The 16677-nt window shown below is 56.8% G+C and overlaps 1 protein-coding gene across 1 annotated transcript in view; it reads right to left on the bottom strand.

The window, feature by feature from the left end:
• The window catches only part of LOC123789945 (uncharacterized), a gene marked incomplete at its 5' end in the record, with an annotated part of 61762 nt that extends 48660 nt beyond the window's left edge, over positions 1-13102 (bottom strand). The window contains one exon of the mRNA XM_087860584.1: positions 13017-13102. Coding sequence (XP_087716710.1) covers positions 13017-13102 — 86 coding nt within the window. The remainder of the gene's footprint in view (positions 1-13016) is intronic.
• Between the last annotated feature and the right edge of the window lie 3575 nt (positions 13103-16677).

The raw sequence follows: 16677 nt of genomic DNA, 5'->3' as shown, positions 1-16677 counted from the left end.
TGCCACGGTGGGCAGGGTGGAAAGAGGATTCCTGAGGTGCCTCTCACCAGGGCCAGAGTGAATCCAAGGCCCTCGAGCTGTGTCACTTTTCTCTCCATGGTGGAGCTGCGTGCATCCTGGGGTGTGGTGGGTCTGCAAGGGAGTCCCCTGGGTCTGAGGACCAGCAAAGGCAGCCAGACAGACCTCCGAGGCCTCCCGCCTGGCTGCCGGGCACTGTCTTTACAGAGCTCCACACAGGAGACAGGGCAGGAGCTGAACGATGGGATCCCCTGCCCCACCTCCTTGAAGGACAGGAAGGAGTCCCCTACTGCCAACAAAGTCCAGCGCTGGCTCAGGGTGAGTGGAGGGGCCGGAGGGACCCAGCACCCAGGGCACCGATGCGGCACAAAGGGACCCAGATCCCAGAAACATAGCCTCTGGGCTCCTCGGGGCTCCCTCCTGGACTCCTGCTCCCATGTGAACCTGGATCCCCATCTCCTCCCCAAACCTGCCCTCAGGGCCCTGCCAACGGCCTTGGCCCCATGCACAGTCCCTATCCACATATCTGTACGAATATCAGAAAAGCGACCTTAAACCACCTCTCATCCCTTGCTCGAGATCCTGCTGAGCTGGGAGACTTTTCCCCAAAGGGGCCTGGGACTCATGGTACTATGCCTATTGCTCTGCCCTTTGGTTGTGAAGGAACCCATCCCTGGGGGCCCTCCAGGGTCCGGAGCAGGCGCCTCCTTGTGCTGCACAACATTCCAGAAGGCCCATCCGTTACCGCAGCCACTGAGCCCTTCACAGAGGCAGGACGTTCATGTGATTCCCTTCTGTTGCCAACTCACAGCGCTGCACGGAACATCCCACGTGCCCTAAAATCCCGAGCACCCCGACCCATGAAACAGTCTCTGTGGTCTCAAGCCTGACATACATCGTCAGAAATCACAGGGACGATGCCGTTAGTGCAGGGAGCGGCTGTCAATACTCAGCTAACGATCTGACCTGAGATACCGACGTCCGTTCACACACCCCCCACCTCACATCCCCGTATTGTTGCCATTCTCCTTTTTCCCTAAAGAGATTGCACGAGTTATGTTTTTGAGAGACAGACAGAGATAGAGACAGAGACAGAGACAGAGACAGAGACAGAGACGGGGGTTGGAGACACAGAGGGAGAGACAGGATCCTCAAGCAGACCCTGCCCTAAGTGCAAAGCCTGACGACGGACTCGATCTCAGGACGGGCGCATCAGGAGCTCAGCCGAAACCAAGAGGCGGACCCTGAACCCACGGAACCAGCCAGGCACCTTGCTCCTTTTGTCTACTGTGGGCCCTCCTGTCCCACCTCTTTGCCTACGTCACCGAGAGCCTGGGGGTTTGCTCTGGGCTCCAACCCCCAACCCTCCTGGTGACCGCAGTGAAGACCGCATGTCTCCCCTGTCCCACCTCAGGCTAGAAAGGCCTCAACCGTGAAGAGCAATGGGACCTGCGTGGTGCGGCCCCAACGGGCAGAGCTGCTGAAGAAGCGAGTAGAACACCTGCTGCCCGCCTTCCTAGACGGAGACCTCAGCTACGTCTCCATGTTCCTGGCCACATACAGAGCTTATGCTACCACCCAGGAGGTGCTGGACCAGCTGGTGACAAGGTGAGCACCCTGCCCCTCCACAGCCCAGTGGGATTTGCCCACCTCCTGCCTGGGAGTCTGGGGAATGCCACCCAACTTCGCGGAGCCTCAGTGGGCTCCTCGGACTGGGGCAGAGTTATTACAGGGACTCAGTGGGGTCCTGGAGGGTAAGGACACCTGGGCGCCTGGCCCTGTGGAAAGGCCCGCTACGGGGGCTGTGGTCGTGCCCGTGGATCATCGTCCCGCTCCCCATGAAGAAGCCTCTGCCTCAGCCCTCACCGTCACCACGGTCTTGAGCTGGGCTCTTTTCCCCTTGGAAAAGGACATCTGACACTCCATCTGGGGTCTGTGTCCTGGGTGAGACCAGAGCAGGCATGCCCGGGCAGGAGCAGGGGGCCCCAGGCCCACTCAGCTCTCTGGGATGGGGCTGGTGGGGGCCCTTTCATTCATCGAGCATAAAGGATGGATGCCCTTCTAGGTGCAGACCTGCAGACGCTTCCCTGGGCGCTGACTGTGATCCCACGCACACAGCAGACAGCACCCGGGAGCACCCCAGGGCTCCATTCTAGTCGGCAGTCAGACAGTGACACTAGATATGATGAGAGGGAGGGTTCACAGGGCATTTCATGCGATCCCCCCACCCCCCACCCCTCCGGCCTCCTCTAGCTACGGATGCGTCCTCTCTTCCTGGGACGAGATCGGCGGAGACCAGGAGCAGCGGGGCACGTGAGTGAGCTTTGGCTAATGCACAGGGCCCTTCCTTCTTCGAGAGGGCAGCGAGGGGACTGTGATCTGGGGGCTGCTGGACCCTCATCCCACACATCTGCCATTCCTGTGAGAGGGTCCAGGTCTGAGGGCTGCTTCTGCAGAAGAGGAAAGGGGGCCTGGAGAGCCCTGGGTGGGGTGTGGGCACTGTGGGAGAGCAGAGCGGGCTGGAGGGCAGCCTCAGCCCCTAACAGAGTCATTCCCCATCCCCGCCGCCTCTCAGCCCTGTCTCTACCCTAATCCTGGGACCCAGAACAAAGGGCATGGCTTCCACACATCTGGTGGAACGTCGACACTGGGTGCTCAGCAGGTACTCAGGAGACCCAGGGTGGCCTCGGGGACTGGACGTCCCCCAGCCAGTGGGAGATTAGTGTCCACGCAAGGACACCCTCTCCTGGCACCTACTGAACGAGGCAGCACGTAGGCACGGGAGGGGAAGTGGGCGGTATCGGGAGGGTCCTGGGAAGGCCAGGGATGGGACAGAGTCCCTTAGTTCCCTCCTTGGTTGGATAGTCACAGCAATGACCACGCCAGACACGCCACCCCTCCCTGCCCACATGCAGTGCAAGTCACGCGGCAAGTGGGCAGGGAGACTGAGCAGGGTGTCCAGCTTCCGCTTGGAGGACACAAATGGTCACACCAGGGGTCAAGGACTCCCACTCACAGAGGCTTTGGGCCAGCCCCTCCTCAGTGACCAGGCCTGCCTCAGGCAGCTCTGCCACATCACAGGTGGACACGGAGTAGGAATGGGCTCTTGACAGCCAGGAGCCGGGGACCCAGGCGCCCAGGCTCCCACAGGGGCTCCCTGGGGCATCCGCGTGGGAGGTGCCCTGTCCTCTGACTCCTCTGCCCAACCTGTCTGTCCCCAGGGTCATCTCCTCCGTCCTGGGCACCTGGCTGGACCACTACCCTGAAGATTTCTTCCAGCCCCCAGAATTTCCCTGCCTAAAGACACTACTGGCATACGTAGGGCTCCTCGTGCCAGGCTCAGACCTGGAGCAACGTGCCTGGCTCCTCCTCTCTCGGCTGCGACACCTCGAGCCCGCTGAGCCGGAGGCTGGGGGTGAGGAGGACTGGGGGTGACTGATGGAGGCCTGTGGAGGGGAGAGAGTGGGCCACACAGAGCAAGCCTCCACAGACTGCAGTGTGGCTGGGAGCAAGGAGTGGTCTCAGATCACTGTCCCCATGGGCTACAGTTTGGGGAGACCACCCAGGGATGGGTTCTTAGACAATACTGACCGGTGGGCAAAGTTGCCTTCATTTGGAAGGGACATGGAAAGACAATCATGATGACCATACTTTCTCTTCTTGGAGCGACAGCAGGAGCCCCAGAGCGAGATCCGCGACCGCGCCGAAAGCTAGTCCCACCTCCCACTGTGGTGCCTGATGCAGCTTCAGAGCCTGAGCTGGAAAATCCCATCACTGCTGCTGGAGCTCAGCAACTCAAAAGAGCAGGGACGTCATCTGTCGTGTCGGGCCCAGTGCAGCTGGTGGTCAGAGCGCTGATCCACCGTGAGGACGTGCAAGAGTCACCTGCGCCCTTGGAAAGCCAGGAGCCTCAGCAGGCCCCAGCACCAGCCACGGAGGTCCCTGAAGAGCCCGAGATGACACCTCCCACGTCAGAGCCACGGCAGGATATACTCACAGCTCTGACTCCCTGTCGGGAGCTAGAAGAGTCACCTGCACCTTTGGAAAGCCTGGAGCCCGCGCAGGCTCCAGCACTACCTATGGAGGTCCCTGAGGGGACCCTGATGCCACCTGCCCTGTCGGAGACGGCGCAGGACATACTCACTGCTCTGACTCCCTCTCAGGAGCTCCAGGAGCCACGTCCGGCCTCGGCAGCGCCGGAGCCCGAGCAGCCTGCAGCACCAGCTTCGGAGGTCCCTGAAGAGCCCCTTAGGCCGCGTCCCATGTCACAGCCAACAGAGGATATACTCCCAGCTCTGACTCCCTGTCAGGAGCTTGAGGACCGCCCTGCACTTTTCGCAGCCCCAGCGTCCGCGCACGCTGCAGCACTAGCTACGGAGGTCCCTGAAGGGCCCCTGATGCCACTTGCCATGTCTGAGCCACCGGAGGATGTACACAGAGCTCTGACCCCCTGTCAGCAGCTCCAAGAGCCACCTCCGGCCTTGGCTGCGCCGGAGCCCGAGCAGCCTGCAGCACCAGATTCGGAGGTCCCTGAAGAGCCCCGTAGGCCACGTCTCATGTCACAGCCAACAGATGATATACTCCCAGCTCTGACTCCCTGTGAAGAGCTTGAAGACCGACCTGCACTTTTTGCAGCCCCGGCGCCCACACACGCTGCAGCACCAACTATGGAGGTCCCTGAAGGGCCCCTGATGCCACCTGCCCTGTCGGAGACGGCGCAGGACATACTCAGAGCTCTGACTCCCTGTCCGAAGCCTGAAGACCCACCTGCGCCCTTGGCAGCCCCGGAGCCCGAGCAGGCTCCAGTCCTAGCTATGGAGGTCCCTGAAGAGCCCCTTAGGCCACGTGACATGTCGGAGCCAGTGGAGGCTATACTCACAACTCGGACTCTCTGTCGGGAGCTACAAGAGAAACCTGCACCTTTTGCAGCCCCAGGGCCCGAGCACGCTGCAGCACTAGCAATGGAGGCCCCTGAAGGGCCCCTGATGCCACTTGCCGTGTCTGAGCTACCGGAGGATATACACAGAGCTCTGACTCCCTCTCAGGAACTCCAAGAGCCACCTCCGCCCTTGGCAGCGCCGGAGCCCGAGCAGCCTGCAGCACCAGCTTCGGAGGTCCCTGAAGAGCCCCTTAGGCCGCGTTCCATGTCACCACCAACAGAGGATATACTCACAGCTCTGACTCCCTGTCAGGAGCTTGAAGACCCACGTGCACCTTTCGCAGCCCCGGCGCCCACGCACGCTGCAGCACCAACTATGGAGGTCCCTGAAGGGCCCCTGATGCCACTTGCTATGTCAGAGGAAGCGGAGGATACACTCACAGCTCTGACGAACGGTCATGAGCTGCAAGAGCCACCAGCATCTATGGCAGCCCCAGAGCCTGAGCAGGCTCCAGCTCCAGCTATGGAGGTCCCTGAAGGGCCCCTGATGCCACCTGCCCTGTCGGAGCCGGCACAGGACATACTCACAGCTCTGACTCCTTGTCAGAAGCTCAAAAAGCCACCTGCGCCCTTGGCAGCCCCAGAGCCCGAGCAGGCTGCAGTCCTAGCTACGGAGGTCCCTCAAGAGCCCCTTAGGCCACGTGACATGTCAGAGCAACCGGAGTATACACTCACAACTCTGACTCTCTGTCAGGTGCTAGAAAGGTCACCTGCACCTTTGACAGCGCGGGAGCCTGAGCAGGCTCCGGCACCAGCCATGGAGGTCCCTGAAGAGCCCGTGATGACAACTTCCATTTCAGAGCCACAGCGGGATATACTCACAGCTCTGAGTGTCTGTCAGGAGCTTGAAGACCCACCTGCACCTTTCGCAGCCGCAGCGCCCGCGCACGTTGCAGCACTAGCTCTGGAGGTCCCTGAAGGGCCCCTGATGCCACTTGCCATGTCAGAGGAAGCGGAGGATACACTCACAGCTCTGACGAACGGTCATGAGCTGCAAGAGCCACCGGCGTCTATGGCAGCCCCAGAGCCCGAGCAGGCTCCAGCTCCAGCTATGGAGGTCCCTGAAGGGCCCCTGATGCCACCTGCCCTGTCGGAGCCGGCGCAGGACATACTCACAGCTCTGCCTCCCTGTCAGAAGCTCCAAGAGCCACCTGCGCCCTTGGCAGCCCCGGAGCCCGAGCAGGCTGCAGTCCTAGCTATGGAGGTCCCTCAAGAGCCCCTTAGGCCACGTGACATGTCAGAGCCAGCGGAGGATATACTCACAGCTCTGACTCTCTGTCAGGGGCTAGAAAGGTCACCTGCACCTTTGACAGCGCGGGAGCCTGAGCAGGCTCCGGCACCAGCCACGGAGGTCCCTGAAGAGCCCGTGATGACACCTGCCATTTCAGAGCCACGGCAGGATATACTCACAGCTCTGACTCCCTGTCGGGAGCTAGAAGAGTCACCTGCACCTTTGGAAAGCCTGGAGCCCGCGCAGGCTCCAGCACTACCTATGGAGGTCCCTGAGGGGACCCTGATGCCACCTGCCCTGTCGGAGACGGCGCAGGACATACTCACTGCTCTGACTCCCTCTCAGGAGCTCCAGGAGCCACGTCCGGCCTCGGCAGCGCCGGAGCCCGAGCAGCCTGCAGCACCAGCTTCGGAGGTCCCTGAAGAGCCCCTTAGGCCGCGTCCCATGTCACAGCCAACAGAGGATATACTCCCAGCTCTGACTCCCTGTCAGGAGCTTGAGGACCGCCCTGCACTTTTCGCAGCCCCAGCGTCCGCGCACGCTGCAGCACTAGCTACGGAGGTCCCTGAAGGGCCCCTGATGCCACTTGCCATGTCTGAGCCACCAGAGGATGTACACAGAGCTCTGACCCCCTGTCAGCAGCTCCAAGAGCCACCTCCGGCCTTGGCTGCGCCGGAGCCCGAGCAGCCTGCAGCACCAGATTCGGAGGTCCCTGAAGAGCCCCGTAGGCCACGTCTCATGTCACAGCCAACAGATGATATACTCCCAGCTCTGACTCCCTGTGAAGAGCTTGAAGACCGACCTGCACTTTTCGCAGCCCCGGCGCCCACACACGCTGCAGCACCAACTATGGAGGTCCCTGAAGGGCCCCTGATGCCACCTGCCCTGTCGGAGCCGGCGCAGGACATACTCACTGCTCTGACTCCCTGTCAGGAGCTCCAAGGGCCACCTCCGCCCTTGGCAGCACCGGAACCCGAGCAGCCTGCAGCTCCAGCTACGGAAGTCCCTGAAGAGCCCCTTAGGCCACGTCCCATATCAGAGCCAACAGAGGATATACTCAGGGCTCTGACCCTCTCTCAGGTGCAAGAAGAGTCACCTGCACCTTTGACAGCGCGGGAGCCTGAGCAGGCTCCGGCACCAGCCATGGAGGTCGCTGAAGAGCGCGTGATGACACCTCCCATTTCAGAGCCACGGCAGGATATACTCAAAGCTCTGATACCATGTCAGGATCTTGAAGACCCACCTGCACCTTTCGCAGCCCGAGCGCCCGCGCATGCTGCAACACTAACTATGGAGGTCCCTGAAGGGCCCCTGATGCCACCTGCCCTGTCGGAGCCGGCGCAGGACATGCTCACTGCTCTGACTCCCTGTCAGGAGATCCAAGAGCCACCTCCGCCCTTGGCAGCGCCGGAGCCCGAGCAGCCTGCAGCTCCAGCTTCGGAGGTCCCTGAAGAGCCCCTTGGGCCACGTCTCATGTCACAGCCAACAGATGATATACTCCCAGCTCTGACTCCCTGTCAGGAGCTTGAAGACCGTCCGGCACTTTTCGCAGCCCCGGCGCCCACGCACTCTGCAGCACCAACTATGGAGGTCCCTGAAGGGCCCCCGATGCCACTTGCCATGTCAGAGGAAGCGGAGGATACACTCACAGCTCTGACGAAAGGTCATGAGCTGCAAGAGCCACCGGCATCTATGGCAGCCCCAGAGCCCGAGCAGACTCCAGCTCCAGCTATGGAGGTCCCTGAAGGGCCCCCGATGCCACCTGCCCTGTCGGAGCCGGCGCAGGACATACTCACAGCTCTGACTCCCTGTCAGAAGCTCCAAGAGCCACCTGCGCCCTTGGCAGCCCCGGAGCCCGAGCAGGCTGCAGTCCTAGCTATGGAGGTCCCTGAAGAGCCCCTTTGGCCACGTGACATGTCAGAGCCAGCGGAGGCCATACTCACAACTCGGACTCTCTGTCGGGAGCTAGAAGAGTCACCTGCACCTTTTGCAGCCCCGGCGCCCGCGCACGCTGCAGCACTAGCTCTGGAGGTCCCTGAAGGGCCCCTGATGCCACCTGCCCTGTCGGAGCCGGCGCAGGACATACTCACAGCTCTGACTCCCTGTCAGGAGCTCCAAGAGCCACCTCCGCCCTTGGCAGCACCGGAACCCGAGCAGCCTGCAGCACCAGCTACGGAGGTCCCTGAGGAGCCCCTCAGGCCACGTCCCATATCAGAGCCAACAGAGGATATACTCAGGGTGCTGACCCTCTCTCAGGTGCAAGAAGAGTCACCTGCACCTTTGACAGCGCGGGAGCCTGAGCAGGCTCCGGCACCAGCCATGGAGGTCCCTGAAGAGCCCGTGATGACACCTCCCATTTCAGAGCCACGGCAGGATATACTCAGCGCTCTGACTCCCTGTCAGGAGCTTGAAGACCCACCTGCACCTTTGGCAGCCCCGGCGCCCGCGCACGCTGCGGCACTAACTATGGAGGTCCCTGAAGGGCCCCTGATGTCACTTGCCTTGTCAGAGCCAGCGGAGGATATACGCAGAGCTCTGACTCCCTCTCAGCAGCTCCAAGAGCCACCTGCACCTTTGGCAGCCCCGGAGTCCAAGCAGGCTACAGCACCAGTTATCGGGCTTGCCGAAGGGCGCCGCCTACCACCTCTCTCAGTGGAGCATCCGGCCTCGGCCCCGGAGCAGCAGTTCCTGCTCGCTGAATCCCCAAAGGATGGCTTCCCCTCCCCTGTCATTCCAGTGTTTCTAATTTTTGCGTTGTTCATGCACCTATTTCATAGCTCAATACATTCTGGTCTATAAATAAAGGATAAATTGAGTTTTCATGGAATTTTACTCTGATCCTTTTAAATTGTACCTCCAGGTGTCATTAGGTACACAGTGTCTCACAACCTGTCCTTCTACAATATTTCCCTCCCAGACACTCCCGTGCCACTCGTCAGATACTGCTCATTCCCTCAGCCCAGTCCCTGCAGCCACGGCTCCCCTCTCGTCTCCGCCTCTGTGAGTTACTTCTTCTGGGTTTTCATGTGTGTGGGATCAGGCAGTGTGGCCTTTTTGTATCTAGCTACGTAACCTATGAGTGATTCATTTTCTTTTTCAGCTTTTTTTCTCTTAAAAAACAAACAAACGCAGAAAAACAAAAACAGAAACAAAAAAAAAAACCCATTTTACTACAAAGGAATATTGCTGATACAATACCGCGCATGTGAAGCCCCAAAATGAAATGTTTTCACGATCTGGGATAGGCTTCCCTTTTGTAAGTGTGACCCAGGAGCCAGAAATATCTGGGTCCAGGAGACACCTTCAAAATCTTTCATTTTCCTGGATAGGCCAGGTTTCAATGATTCTAATGTGCATGTTATAAAAATATTAAGACTGCATATTAAATCTTCCTCTTTATTACAAACGTATCAGGTAATTTAAAAGTTCTCTAAGGTTTCAGCCAGATTACGTTTCGGTAGCAAAAGAGTGATGTAAATATGAAGAAAGGAAGACACATTCCTTCTACCTTCTACCACGAGAGCCCATAACACATGGCGTCCCTCTTCCAGTCCTTTCCCTCGGAGTGTATGGGTGAGTGAGAGCGGGGGAGGGGGTTTGCCTGTGTGGGGGACAGGGTGGGGCAGGGAGGGTTCCACAGCTGGGCTCTTGTGCGGCCGGAGGTCCCCACAGTGGACAGGCACTGCTACACCTCTCCTGTCCCCTTCTGCATTTTCAGGGGCTACACATCATTTACTCAGCAGCACCACCTGCCCAACAACTGAGACCTCTCCAATTCTTTGAGTCTCCTCCTTAAAGTGAAGAGTACAATGTGCCGTAAATCTCTTCTGCTTTAGGGCTGTTTCCTAAAAGCACAATTTCTGGAACACACGCTAGTCCCATTGTTGGAGTATTGGCTGCAGGGTCCTCTAGCTATACTCTCTTTCTTTCCGTGGAGCCTTGCTCGGGAAAGGAGGGTCCCCGGAGACTAGAGATGAACCCTGAAATCACGAGGAAGACAAGCCAGCACTGAGGCCACCAGGCTACCTGGGCGGGACCCGTGGAGCAGGGAAGAGCCTGTCCATACCGCCCTCATGGATCCTCCCTCCACAAGCAGCCCTGCCCCCCCACCCCCCCACCCCCGTCCTGGAACACCCCTCATCCAGACCCTGTCCCGGGACACACCCCAGCCACTCCAGCCCCTCTTGCTCTAGAACTCAGCTTCTAAGTAGAGCAACCGGGTCCTGCTTCCAGGCCAGCAGAGGGGCGTCGGCCGGGCCACACTTGTCTGCTTGCTCCGGGTCCATCCTTTTGGGCCCTCTCCTCGCAGGAAGGAACCAACCTCTCAGGGCCGCTCAGCTCAGGGAGTCACGGACATGACCTGAATGTGTTCATCCATATGTCCACTAGGTGGCAACAGCGAGAACTGCTTGAACCTCTGTGAACAGGAGGGACCTTTACTGAGGAGGCAAGAGCAGGCTAGCTGAGGAGGACAAAGCCGGAACTGACACCCCACACCCACCCCCCACCATGGGGTGGACGTGACATTCCTCAGGCACTCCCGGCTGCCCTAAGGGGCAAAGAAATAGTTCACCTATAGACACCATAATCCTGCAAGACTTAAGTCTCCCTCAGTTTCCCAATGTCTTAGCACTTTCCAAGAACCAAGCCTTTCTATCAGTTACTTAGCTTCCTGAAGGGAAAGTAGATACAATGAAATGTCCTTCTAATCTGCAGCCTCCAGGAAGTTCCCAACCGTCTTAATGTTCATGCCTTGCTAGAGGGCAAAACCACCTTCCCTAGACAATGGCAAGGCCTCCGTACCTTGGGAGTCTTCTTTCACGTATGCAAGTATTATCTCAACCTCCCTTTTTCCTTCCCTTCCCCCAACCCCATAGTCTTATCATCAGCCACCCCTCACAAGCCGGGGCAGCAGCTCTTTCTGCCACGGGTCCTGTCATAAACCACCAGTTTTGCACCAAAGACGTCTCAAGAATTCTCTCCTGGTCGTCGGCTCCGGGTTCCACCCCACTGAACCTCACCTATATTCCACGACCTCCTCATTTCCAAAGCACACTGGGTGCTCATGGAAGCTGCAGGATGGACAGAGCCTCAACCGGCGGCTTTGGCACTGGGCATAGCCCCTCCACACCCCTCAGGCTCCTCCAGCAGCGACCCCCTGCCCCTGCCAGCCCCGATTCCCGATAACCCTCCGGTTCAGTTGTTGTGAGAGCAGTGCCTACGCTTCCTGCTCGAGACCCAAGTGAGGAGAAGGGAGAGATCCCTCTCCTCGCACCAAGTCACTTGACGGGGAGTCCACTTGATCAGAAGCTCTCCGTCTGGGAGCCCTGCAAAGGACAGGAATGCTGTGACCCTCCGCCTTCCCTCAGGACCTTTGGTGTGGGGAGCACCGCAGACGTCTACACAACTTGGCGCACAACAGCATCACACCTCCGCGCCTACAGATGCGGGCGGCCGTTTTTATTCTCACCCTCTCAAGAGGCGGGGAAAGCCCTCTGGGAACGCAAGGCACACAGAGCAACCCGCTGACCCTGAGCCCCACCGGGCCCCCTGGCAAGGGGCAGTGCATCCCCGTCCAGGCAAAAACACCTGCGAAACAGGGCACTAGGCCCCTGCCCCCCGAAAACGAGGTGAAACAACAAGTGAACAGCAAGTTTACAGACCAAAGAGGACGGCCAAACTCCAGCGCTAGGGGAAAACAGCACCTAGAGCTCGAGGCTTTTTCTCATCATTCATTTCTCTCTCCATTCAACATTTTCCATTTCGTTTTTTTTTTTTGTCTTGTCTTTTGTCCCTTTCCAACTACTTTTTCTTTTTCTCTTAGCAACTCTTCATTTTTCAATCTTTTCTTAACTTTCATTTTTTACATTGACATTTTATACACATATTCTTCATTTTTGGATTTCTGTCGCTATATTCAATTTGATTTCTGTGTATATATGAGTTTGGCTTTCTTTACCATTTTGGGATTTAGTGACTTCCAACACACCGACCAACAGACACTCGGGACCAAGTGGCTCACCCTGTTTTGTCCACCCTGTGAGATCCTAATCTCTCTCTCCCCCATCCATTCTTCTCCGGGGAAAGTGACTAGAGGGAGGGATTCACGGCAAAAGAAAGAGCCAGAGGTAACCCTCTCTGCCACTGATCTAATGCATACGGTTTTAAGTAAGATGTCAGAGCTGGAACTCAGGATGACAATTACAGAGTTGCTAGCTGGGCTTGAAAAAAGTCTAAATGACACGAGAGACTCTCAGAGTGCAGAAATGAAATCGAATCAGGCCCAAATTCCAAAGGCTCTAACTGAGATGCAGTCTACATTGGATGTGGATGCTCTAACGGCCAGGGTCAATGAGGCAGAAAGCAGAGTCAGTGACACCAAAGACAAGCTGACGGAAAGGAAGGAAGCCGAGGAAGAGAGAGAAAGCCAACGAATGGACCATGGGTGGAGGAATCGAAAAATCAGTGATGCCACAAAAGGAAACAATATTGGAATTACTTCTGGCCCCGAGGGAGAAGACACAGAGGGACAGAAGATCTATCCGTGTAGATCGTAGCTGAGAACTTCCCCAATCTGGGAGGGAAACGGGCATTCAAGTCCAAGAGGTAGAGAGGACTCTTCCCCAAATCCACAGGAATAGAGGAACACCCTAACATATACAGTGACGTTTGCAATTTCAGACACAAAGAGAAAATCCTGAAAGCAGCTTGAGACAAGAGGGTCTTCTAGCCACATACCTATCCACAGAGACCTGGCACACCAGAAAGGGCTGGCGTGATCGAGTCAGGGTACTAAATGAGAAAAACATGCAGCCAAGAATACTTTACCCAGCAAGGAGGCATTCCGAATAGGAGCAGAGATAAAGAGCTTCCAGGACAGAAAGGAACTCAAAGGATTTGGCCGCGAAACCACCCTGCAAGAAATAGGAAGGGGGATCCTGTAAGTGAAGAGACACTCCAAGAGTACCACAGACCAGAAAGAAACAGAGACCATCTACAGAATTAGGGACGTGACAGGTAACGCAATGGACTCATCTCCATCTGCTTTTTAGATTTTTTCTTTATCATTGGTCTGAAGCAATTTTATTGCTTCCCATTTTATTGGGATGTAGGTTGATAAGGAGGGTTTTTTTTTTTTTTTCATGATCTTTATGTTTGGGGATTTTGTTGGCTGGATTCCTGAATTCTTGAATCTCTGGGTGTAGAGGGTTCATACAATTCAGATAATAATCAGACATTACTTCTTCAAACAGTTTTTTTCTGTACCTCAGCCAATTTCTTATCTACCAGGCCACGTGAAATTGCTACAAAGCTCACACATACTCTAGTGTTTGTGTGCAGGGCGTGGTTTGCACCCTTCCTTTTCTCTGCTTTATTCTGGACAAATGCAGTGATCATACATTCACGTTCTCTCTCTCTCTCTCTCTCTCTCTTTTTGCTATTTAGTGTCTAACGTGAAAGAAAGGCCATCTACTACATTTTTCATCTTAGACGTGCTACTGTTCAGCTCCAGAAGTTGGGTTTTCCTTGTTTTCCTATTTTCTATATCTCTGTTTCACTTCATCCTTTGTGTACATTCTTACGTATATAAAACCTCTTTCTAACGGTGGTTTGAATGTCCATGGGCAATACTTCCATCGTCTTTTTCATTTCTGGGTAGGTTTCTATTGTTTAATCTTTCTCCTCAGTACGAGGTGAACTTTTCTCCCTCTTTGCATCCTGGTAATCTTTTGTTGGAAGGCAGGTATCGTGAATGTTAATTGTTAGGTATTAACTATGGCTTATATTTCTACACATACTCTTGAGGATTGTTCTGATGGGGAGGCTCCTGGAAAACTATTTTATCCTTCCAGACTAGCTTTCCAAAGGTTTGTTAGGTGGTATCACAGTGGTCTTCAATGTATTTTGCTACTGTTCTGTTGGTATTCTGAGCTCTCTTTGCAATGTCCCACGAATTACGAGGTTTTCCACTCTGCCTGCTGCCGGTAGCACAGACTTTTCCTGATTGTGTGTGAAGGCTAGTGACATTTTCCTCTCTGCTTCCCCTGGGCTATTATTTTCCCCACACCACCTACGTTCCTCACACATGTGCCCTACTGCGGAATGCTATGACAACTCCAAAGTGATCCTAGATGGCTTTCTGAGGTCCTCTTTCTCTGTGCAGCTCTCCTCAGTATTCTGTACTGTAAACCACAGCCATATTGTCTTCTCCAGACTTCCACCTTGCTGTCTCCAACTCATGGAAATGGCTGAGCTTCGCCTGTGTTCTACATTCCTGACCCGTAGACTAGAAATGAAATCTCTTTAGGCAGTAAGTTAGGGAAATGCAGAGTCCCTCATGTTTGTCTTCCCCCTTGCACTAGTCACTTCCCTGCATTGCCTGGAAATATATCGAAAGTGTTCTTTTGCCAGGGCGCCTGGGTGGCTCAGTTGCTTACGCCTCCGACTCGTGATCTGGACTCAGGTCACGAACTCAGGGTCTTGGGATCAAGACCAGCATTGCGCATCACACTCAGCACAGAGTCGGCTTGAGATTCTGTCTCCCCTCTCCCTCTCTCCTCCCCACCCCACCCCCACTCTGTCTCTCAAACCAACACAGAAGATCTTTCAAATAAAAGAAAACCAGTTACGTAAGAGACAGCCTCTGCAACAAGGGGAAGACCCCAGCAGGGTCCGTGCCTTGCCCAGAATCACAGACTGGTAAGAAGGCAGAACCAGGCCTGAACCCAGCTCTCCGAGTGTCCTCAACGGTGGGGCCGTGGCTGAACCTAGCTACTCACTGGGAGCTCGGGAAGAGGTTGTGTTTTGGAACTGGCTGTAGACCTGGAGATGGTATGGGGGTGACAAGAAGCATCGACATCCCAGGCAGGAGGCATCCCAGCACGTACCCGTCTGAGGAGGAGCCCAGGCCAGGGCAACCCACTGACGGCACCCCTGCCCGCAGGACACCCAGAGGAAAGGAGGGATGGCTCGTGACACACGACTGGCAGCGTCTAGGGGTAAGGGTGGGCTCAGCCCCTCTAAGCCAAGGCTCCAATGCCTTCTGCAGGGTTTGCCTTGGAAATTAGAAAGCCTAAGGCCTGGGAAAGCTATTTCCCATCCACCCCTAGGTGGGACTCTCATCTTCTGGGCCTGCACAATAGGAGTACTGGGGCACGCACACGTGCACAGATACACACACAACACAATAGGGACTGTGGGTGGCATCGGAGGAGCTACAGACTCAGAGAAGGTGAGAAAGGAAGAAAATGTGGTGGCAGGTATTCCCTACGTGGGACACCACTCCCCCAGTTTCTTAGATGGTATCCCACCTATGCCTGTGGACTTCCGCAAGAAGTCCGCTGGAAAAATCCCTATCGCACAGGCAAGACACAGACCATCCCTGACGGGCACAACGGCTTCTCCGGGGTCCCCAACAGGGAAGATGGAGACTTGCGTCAGAGCCCGGGGTGTTTCTAAGCTGGGGCCCTGGCTGCACCCAGACCTTCCCTAGGGCCTGTGGAGAGGGTTGTGTTGGTGTCACCGGGTACGCATGTGGCATGGCACGCAGAAAGGGGATGAGCAGTCGGCAGCCCAGAGCACTGTTTGTGTAGGTGCTAGTCCAGGTGTGCACTCGGGGAGGGGATCCCAGGAAGTGAAGTCACTTCCCTGATAACCGACCCCCACAGAACTTGGAACCCCGGTCACCAGGCACCCACATTCTAGTGCGGTCCCGTATCAGGCTCACTTGGCCGGAGACATTCGATAGTGAAAGATGTTCTCTTGCTGCGTGCCCATTTTCCGGGGCTCTGGCTTCCAGAAACCCCGGGCTGAGGGACTTTTCACCTGCTGCAGACACTGGCTCAACCCGCGCCCCCGACGCCGCAGGGCCTTTGCCAGGAGGTGCCGGAAGGTAATACCGAGCGGCCTAGGCCAGGCCAGGCCAGGCCGCGCCAGGCCACGCCAGGCCAGGCCAGGCCACCTCTCCGAGCCACCCCCGGGCAGCCCCATCCCCCTAGTTTCAGGGAAAGAGGGGTATGTGGGGGAGGTCCCGCCCTGGGCTGGAGGAGGTTGCAGGGCAGTGGATACCCTGGGGATGCCTTCATGGTCACACCGATGCCACGGTGGGCAGGGTGGAAAGAGGATTCCTGAGGTGCCTCTCACCAGGGCCAGAGTGAATCCAAGGCCCTCGAGCTGTGTCACTTTTCTCTCCATGGTGGAGCTGCGTGCATCCTGGGGTGTGGTGGGTCTGCAAGGGAGTCCCCTGGGTCTGAGGACCAGCAAAGGCAGCCAGACAGACCTCCGAGGCCTCCCGCCTGGCTGCCGGGCACTGTCTTTACAGAGCTCCACACAGGAGACAGGGCAGGAGCTGAACGATGGGATCCCCTGCCCCACCTCCTTGAAGGACAGGAAGGAGTCCCCTACTGCCAACAAAGTCCAGCGCTGGCTCAGGGTGAGTGGAGGGGCCGGAGGGACCCAGCACCCAGGGCACCGATGCGGCACAAAGGGA

This window comes from Ursus americanus, unplaced genomic scaffold, assembly GCF_024610735.1.
Source record: "Ursus americanus isolate L20-20 unplaced genomic scaffold, mUrsAme1.1.p SCAF_154, whole genome shotgun sequence".
NCBI lineage: Eukaryota > Metazoa > Chordata > Mammalia > Carnivora > Ursidae > Ursus > Ursus americanus.
The sequence above is the reverse complement of the archived record's forward strand: the minus strand, read 5'-3'. Positions and strand labels throughout refer to the sequence as shown.